The 7,635-nt window shown below is 37.5% G+C and overlaps 1 protein-coding gene across 1 annotated transcript; it reads left to right on the top strand.

Annotated features, from left to right (window-relative positions):
* Positions 1–330: 330 nt before the first annotated feature.
* Positions 331–4,025, top strand: LOC101305705 (probable 1-acyl-sn-glycerol-3-phosphate acyltransferase 5-like). The gene is made up of 4 exons (XM_004289571.1): positions 331–390; positions 1,531–2,358; positions 2,571–2,701; positions 3,394–4,025. Exons 2-4 carry the CDS (start codon positions 1,793–1,795, stop codon positions 3,831–3,833), a joined length of 1,137 nt encoding a protein of 378 aa, XP_004289619.1. The 5' UTR covers positions 331–390; positions 1,531–1,792; the 3' UTR covers positions 3,834–4,025.
* Positions 4,026–7,635: the final 3,610 nt, after the last annotated feature.

Raw genomic sequence — 7,635 nt, forward strand, 5'->3', positions numbered from 1 at the left:
CACACCGCGAGATTAGCTCAATCACGTCCCATGCCCAACACTAGATGATTGGATTTAACGATGGTTAGTTCTTGGTAGAGATGTGTGTGGGAAATTATATGTCCACCACCGAAATCTCATGGTTGTAACTTGAGATTATTTTTATATACAATGTTTACCTTTGACTTTAAAAAAAAAAAAAATTCATAAATTCTTATGACTCAAACTATAATTGCAATGACTAATTTGCTATCTAATGGCCGAATCGACTTACCCTTTTTCACAGTTTTACTTTTACAAATAGTGCGGTCCACTGCATATACGACTCCAACTCCATCTCAAACTCAAGTCACTCGCATCCTTTCCTTCACACCCAGCGAAGCTCCAAAGCCACCGCTTGGGAGTAACAAGGTAAAACCACCACCTTCTTTGACATCCCTATCTGTTTCATTCACAACTCAACCAACTGTTGGATCTAATTTCCTTGCTTCTGATTCAACATTTCATTACTTTGTATTTATTATAGATCCGTCTATTGGGTTTTTCGAGTTTTCTGGTGCATTCACTTATTGTTGGCTTGGTTTTTCTGAGTTGAGTTGGGTGGAATGGGAAGCAGCTAGATTAGCAATATGCATATGATTCCATTTTCCAAGTGTACAATCAAGTGAGTTGGGTACAGTTGATTTGCATTTTGAGATGGTACATAATTAGTTAGTAACACATGGCTTTTGCTGGGTTCCAAGACAGCTTCGAGTTTCATGTTATATTGAACATGAATCCCAGATATGTGTTTTGTCTTTTAGATTCAAGCTATTTAGTTTGGAATTAACTAGTTGACAGAGAATATTTGGAGTACTGGTATTATTGAATACGTAGTGAAATACATGTGACGTGGGAAACTATAAAGTGGTTTACTGGTTTATGATTGAGGGGATGACGGTCTGCGAGAGTGGTTTGAATATGTAAGCTGAGTTTTGTTCGTTTGGGTCACTAATTGCTAACTCTAAGTAATATTTTAGAGAATGTTTCTCGTTTAGGAGGTTCAATCTTAAATCTTGGTGGATCAATCCTCCTTGACTTGGGAGTGAACTCAAGTTCCGTTTCATTGTTTTTATTATCATGGGTTGAGGTATCTGAGAAATCCCTCTGTTTTTCACTTGGTTAACCTGTGTGACAATCTTTTAATAGAAACTTCCCCCGAAAGGTCAATTGTCTACCTGCTTTGTTGACAGTAGATAGTCTCAACCTTGAGGGGAGGTGTAACATGCCACAACTAAACACATTATCAATCACAGTGGATGCTTTATCCAGAAATTGGCTATGCTTTGTGTTTATCTTTTTGTCTGGTGTCGAATATCTATACACCAATTATCACTCATGCTCTATCCGGTTAACTGTCTTTTCCTTTCTGCTAAAAGCTATTGAATTTCTTCCCTGCCAACTGTTACATGTGCTTGGCACCATCTAAAAATCTTGTTCATCTTTACCACACTGTACTATGCTACATGAAACATGTCATTGCTGACTCTCTTCCTCGCTTTCCTTATGCAGGGTAAATATATCCAATTCCATGGAGGACTAACCTTTGGTTTTTATCCCAAGGGATCAGCTATCTAACCGTTGGTAAACCCTAGGAGTTGTTTCTTGAAGCCAAGTAACATCATGCGCTGTATATTCTGCTACTCTGCTAGTATCTTGTTTGTCCCCCACATAATTTCGTGCAATCAGTGAAAATTTGGTGTCACCTGGTATTCCCTTTAGGATCATTGTAAGTGGATAGATAAGAGAAGTGCATTGATTGAGATTGAGTGTAATGAAAGTTCAAAGGCCTTCAGATAATGCCATGAAGGCCCGTCCTTTAACTCCACTAAGAGCAATTCGGGGTGTGGTTTGCTTACTTGTGCTTGTTTTGACCGCGTTCATGATGTTAGTGTATTTTGGCTTCGCGGGCGCTGTTTTAGTTAGAATTTTCAGCGTACCTTACAGTAGAAGAGTAACATCTGTCTTCTTTGGTGCTTGGATAGCTTTATGGCCTGTTCTTTTTGAAAAGATAAACGGGACTAAAGTTATTTTTTCTGGAGAAACTGTTCCCAGAGGGGAACGCATTTTGCTTATTTCAAACCATAGAACTGAGGTGGACTGGATGTACTTGTGGGACCTGGCGTTGCGCAAAGGACACCAGGGATTCATAAAGTATATCCTTAAAAGTAGTTTAATGAAACTTCCTGTATTTGGATGGTCGTTTCACATATTGGAGTTCATTTCTGTGGAGAGAAAGTGGGAGGTCGACGAACCAAATATGCGCCAAATGCTTTCAACTTTAAATGATTCTCAAGATTCTCTCTGGCTTGCTCTTTTCCCAGAAGGAACAGATTTCACGTAATTTCTCATCCTGCTTCTGCTTTCCTTTTTAATTGTAGACTTGGTATTAGATTGCTAAACATTTTTTCTTGAGTAATTTAAGACACCATGGGTTGCAATCTATGGGTGGTTAAAAATAGTTAGATGTTCCTGCATGCATAATAGTTAAATATTGCTTCCTCTTATCTAAGGCATGTATTAAGAGTTTTCTTCCCAACTATTTTATGCAGTGAGCAGAAGTGCCTTCGTAATCAGAAATATGCTGTTGAACATGGCTTACCTGTACTAAAGCATGTCTTGCTTCCAAAAACAAAGGGCTTCTGTGCATGTTTAGAAGAATTAAGGGGATCTTTGGATGCAGGTTGCCTTCTTTACATATTGTTTGGGGTTTACACTTTCATTTCACTGAATTCCACCGGGATTCTTCTTTGCAATTTAAATTTGAAACTTTTCTCAAGAATGGCAAATAAATTCCATGCATTGTATAACTCCTGAACCTTGATTCATGTTTGGCTAAATATTTAAATAACTTATATTTACAAACAAGTGAACAACTATACAAGTCTTTCGGAATTTCTGATAGTAGTTTCAGTTGTTTGATGTTTCCTACTAATAAGCACTTAATTGTTTGATTTGTACTAGACACAACCAACTTTGATTGGTTGTAATGTTTGCATTACAAGATTTGCTGCTTCATTGCTCTGTGTTTCTCTTCAATAACTCTATTTGTCTATAATAGTTGTTTCCTTTTAAGAAATCTACCAAACTTGTAATCCAGTAATGAAATAAATGCTCAGATTAAGATAATAGGTTTATAGTACAATGCATCATTCGGATGGAAAACAAAGGTGCCTATACTTTTTCTATTGCCGCTTGCATTGTACATTTAAAGGCTAAACCACAGCAAGTCATTTATGCTGCTAATTCAATTTGTGTTTGTCAGTAGTTGGGTTACTTTAGCTAGCTATATCTACTAGAGCATCTTGGAGGCGATTGTGCTACTTTTTTTCTTTATTTACTTACTCTGTACATTGGTTTCTCTGTGTACTGCAGTTTATGATGTGACCATTGGCTACAGGCCTAGTAGTCCGACTTTCTTCGACAATGCCTCTGGGGTGAACCCTTCTGAAGTTCATATGCATGTCCGCCGTATCCCACTTGATACTATTCCTACATCTGAAGACGAGGTTACAACTTGGCTAATGAATACATTTCATTTCAAGGACCAGTTGCTCTCTGATTTTCATTCTCAAGGTCATTTTCCCCATGAAGGAACAGAAGGTGAACTCTCTACTCTCAAGTGCCTTGTCAATTTTATGGCAGTGATTATCGCGACAGGAACATGTACATACTTAACCCTTTTCTCATCCATCTGGTTTAAGATATATGTATCTTCCGTTTGTGCATATCTCACATCTGCTACTTACTTCAATATTCGACCATTGCCTGTTGTTAGCCTTTTGATAGGTTTCTTTAAATGTAAATCGTCTTAGGAGTGTCAACAGGTTACACGTATGAGTTTTGTACCACCTGTAATTCTTAAGTGGTTGGCAATACCGTAAGTAGTTTCCTTCAGTCACAAAATAGATGCATCCAAACTTCTAAATTGTATGATTCAAGATTTTTTTCTTCCAGCAAGCCTGTTATGGTGTTTGTTAAAAATATAATGGATGGTTCTATTTGCACATCCAAATTTGGTATATACTCCTTCAAGATAAATTTGTGGCCAGCAGGATTGCATTTGATCCCTTTTGATGGGAAGCTACTGAATTGTTGTATCATGTTTGGTGGCCTCCACTGAGATATTGCAGTACTTCAATAGGTGGCCACCAAAAGGATGCAATAGTTCAGTCGCTACCCCCCAAATGTTGGATTTTGAAATGAAAATGCAATTTATGAGTACCTGCCAAATAGTGTGGCATAACTTTTCCCAGATGGTTGAAGTTTTCAGTTCGTAGAGGGTTAAAACTTTGATGCATATTTTTGCTGTTTTTCTAACCTCTAGGCTAGATCAAGGACGCTTTTCAGTAACTTGATGGTCTCACTTAAGATACCTTTGAGGCCGCAAATCTGAAGGGAAAACTCAGACAGCGTGAACTGTTGACCAAATCTGCTGTGACTTACCAGGCTCACCTCTAATAGTTTTAGCCGCATTAGAATGTAGAATGCTGACCTACCCCAATAACCAAATTAAAAGAATAGAGGTCCTGTGCCTGCCAGACCATCCTGTCATGGCCAGCAGTGAGCTTTAATGGAAACAGAGAGTGCTCGATGCTTTATGTGCAAGAAAAGTAGCACTGAAAAGAGAAGGAATGCGGAATCACTGAATAGAAGCAGTGATTAAACTTGGTACCTTTGAAATTTTGAATGCACAGGTAGAGTAAGATGAGCAAGAAACCTGAAGTATAATGGGGTTGGGATCCATCTGTCTCCCCAGATTTTGAGTAGAAACCGTCTCCAGATACACCCTCCTAATTAAGATGGCCGATAACAAAATTCATCAAATAGAAGAAAAGATGTCTGACAGTGATTAGTTTAGTTGGGAACTTGGAATAATACTTTGCATTGGGAACTTGGGTTCTGTTTTCTGATAGCAACTCATCCCATTTAGACCAATGTATTAAGGTACTCGAAACAAATCCCCATCAACAACTAATGAGCTGAGAATAGAAGCCCTCTGTTTTAAGGTACTCGAAACAAATCCCCATCAGATGTAGAGAAATTTGGATCCTCAGAGATGTAGGAATAGTATCAAGTGAGATACGTCGAAACAAATTTGAACTTCAGTAAAAAAAAATTGGATCATTACTAAATCCTCAGTTGATGTACAGGAATCTATTTCCTCTAATGAGTATGCAACTATGCACAATGATATAGAGATCCTCAGTTGGCAGTCGAGAAATTTGGATTTGCAAGAACAATTTATCATATTTTGAACTTTGAAGTATGCTTCCATAAAAAATGTCAAGACAGAATTGTGAAAGATGGTACGGCAAACAAAAAAAAACTAGAATAAATATTTTAAAGTAGAATAGATATATATATATATATATATATATATATATATATATATATATATCATACACCATAGGTAACAAAATACAGCGGCTTCTAGTATTCAATTCAGTCAAGCAATTACTGGTTCCGGTTGATCAGAATTCGGAACAGCTTCATGACACTACATCTTTAAATAATCTCCAGGATCACAATTAATCTTCATCTGAATCTTCCAGTTTAAGCCTATAAAAGATTTTTCTGTTCAGTTGATCGATCTTGTGGTTCAATCGATCCTTCCTATGCTTCTTGACAAGAGCTGCAGGATTTGCATTTTGCGACTATACAGCTTTTCACAATCTTCCTGACCAGTTCTAATTTTTTAGTTGAACTCCCCAAAGCAAAAACACTGTCTCCCTGTCATTTACAAGAAAATGTATAATCATTTCAACTGTAAGTGGAAAGACAATGAAACAAGTACAATGTAATCTTACACGAAGAAAAAGCTGACTTCGCGACAGGGTTGCCATGTCCTGCACCCCAAGAAACAAATACTGTTAGCAGAAAGAACTAAAGATGCAAGTGCTAATTGAATGTGAAGCAATTGGTAGCTAGCACAGTGATTATCATAGGCAAAACCATTATCATATATTTGTTTTCATTTGGTTGGGAAGATAAGGAAAAACAAAACAAAATTTACATCACCTCTAAAGAGCGCTGCAGATGTCTCCGTTGTCTTGCGAATTGCTCCTGGCATCACAGTAAAAATAAGAAAAGCAAAAGTCGTATCCCCAGCATAAAATACAAAATGCATGCCTGCATATTAAGAAGAGTTGTAGCTGCTCAACAGATATCCCAAATTAAAAAAAGCATATCATTCATATTATCCTCACACTAATTCATTCCTGTTCCAATAAACCCCAAGAGCAACCAAACTTTCTAAGTAGGTCTTAAAAAATACAATCCTGAATGTACAATCACTGCTGCACAGAAAATGGCTATCAATATGCAGCTCAAGAGTTTAATAAGTTAGTCATTGGATACCTACCTTCCTGATCCCAAATTTTGAGCTAAGCCCACCATTTTGATAGCCAATCTTGATGATGACATGTTCCTCTTCCTCTTCCAGAATTTTAATTGCCTGGATTCAAGATGCCAATCAGAAGTTCAGAACAGAGAAAGATAGCTTGAACAAAAGTTTGACCACATTTATAATGAATAGTTGAATACGTTGCAATTTCTCTTCTTCTCTTAGCTCCATTCAGTACACAGGAAACATTTTTGAAGGCATCCCTACCATGGCATGTGTGCCAGATCCGACAACGAGATAAAGAAAGAGAAGGAGAGGTAGATTATTAAAAGCCCTCGCTAACATGGAGCGGGAGGCGCAGAGCGGCTACAGAGTGTGATAGGTGCAACTACGTTGCAATTTTAGTAGAACTTGAGTTGATTTCTTGAGGTAAAAAATTTATGAGGAAGTCAGGTGATGAGAAAAAGTAGAGGTCTCTCTATAACCTCTCAACAAAAGAACAACACTGGAGAAGAACAAATATATATGGAATAAACAACTTGAAGTGAGAAGCACTTATACTATATGACATCAGTGATAAGATGAGATGGCAATAAAAGGGATCTGCAGTTTGTACCATAGATGCCGGAACACCAGCTGACAATCAGATCCGTGGCCTTGTCTATAAGTTCAAAATCCTCAGTCATTCTAGTTGTTGAGACAGTCATCAAACGCTCAACCTGATCAAGTTCAGAGTACACCAACTTCTTATGAGCATAAAATCATATATGGTATGAAGTAATCCAGTAACAACTTTATATACTTGCTAACGTTACAAGATCAGCATGTTTTCCCTATATAATTATCACGGCATACCAGATTCAGAGTCGACGAAATGCCACAGTCCTTTAAAGAAGATTCCACTACCGGCCAAGCTTCTTGCAACTTACTTTCTGCAGAGAACAATGCAGAGGCACATAGGTGAGTTTTTAAAACTGAAAACAGTAAAAACTAAAAACCATAATGTTAAAAACTCCTTTATCAGGGAAATTGGTATGCCATAACCAAAGGAGGGAAATCGGTATGCCATAACCAAAGCAAGAACTGCAGGAACACAAACCAGACACCAACAAAAAATTTCAGCTCTACTTTGTATTGACTGGACATAAGATGGTAAATCTAGTTCTTACATATAGCAAACCAGCAGCACATACCAAATTTAAGAGGGAAGTGAAATCTACCAACAAAACTGAGAAACTGACAACAATGCGTTCAGTAACTCATGATTAAAC

Source organism: Fragaria vesca, linkage group LG2 (assembly GCF_000184155.1).
Source record: "Fragaria vesca subsp. vesca linkage group LG2, FraVesHawaii_1.0, whole genome shotgun sequence".
In the NCBI taxonomy this organism is placed as follows: Eukaryota; Viridiplantae; Streptophyta; class Magnoliopsida; order Rosales; family Rosaceae; genus Fragaria; species Fragaria vesca.

Excerpts from the sequence above, each read along its gene's own strand:
- LOC101305705 (XM_004289571.1), top strand. The coding sequence starts at position 1,793 with ATGAAAGTTCAAAGGCCTTCAGATAATGCCATGAAGGCCCGTCCTTTA. Across the intron at positions 2,359-2,570 it reads CCAGAAGGAACAGATTTCAC|TGAGCAGAAGTGCCTTCGTA; the intron begins GTAATTTCTCAT and ends TATTTTATGCAG. Across the intron at positions 2,702-3,393 it reads AAGGGGATCTTTGGATGCAG|TTTATGATGTGACCATTGGC; the intron begins GTTGCCTTCTTT and ends TGTGTACTGCAG.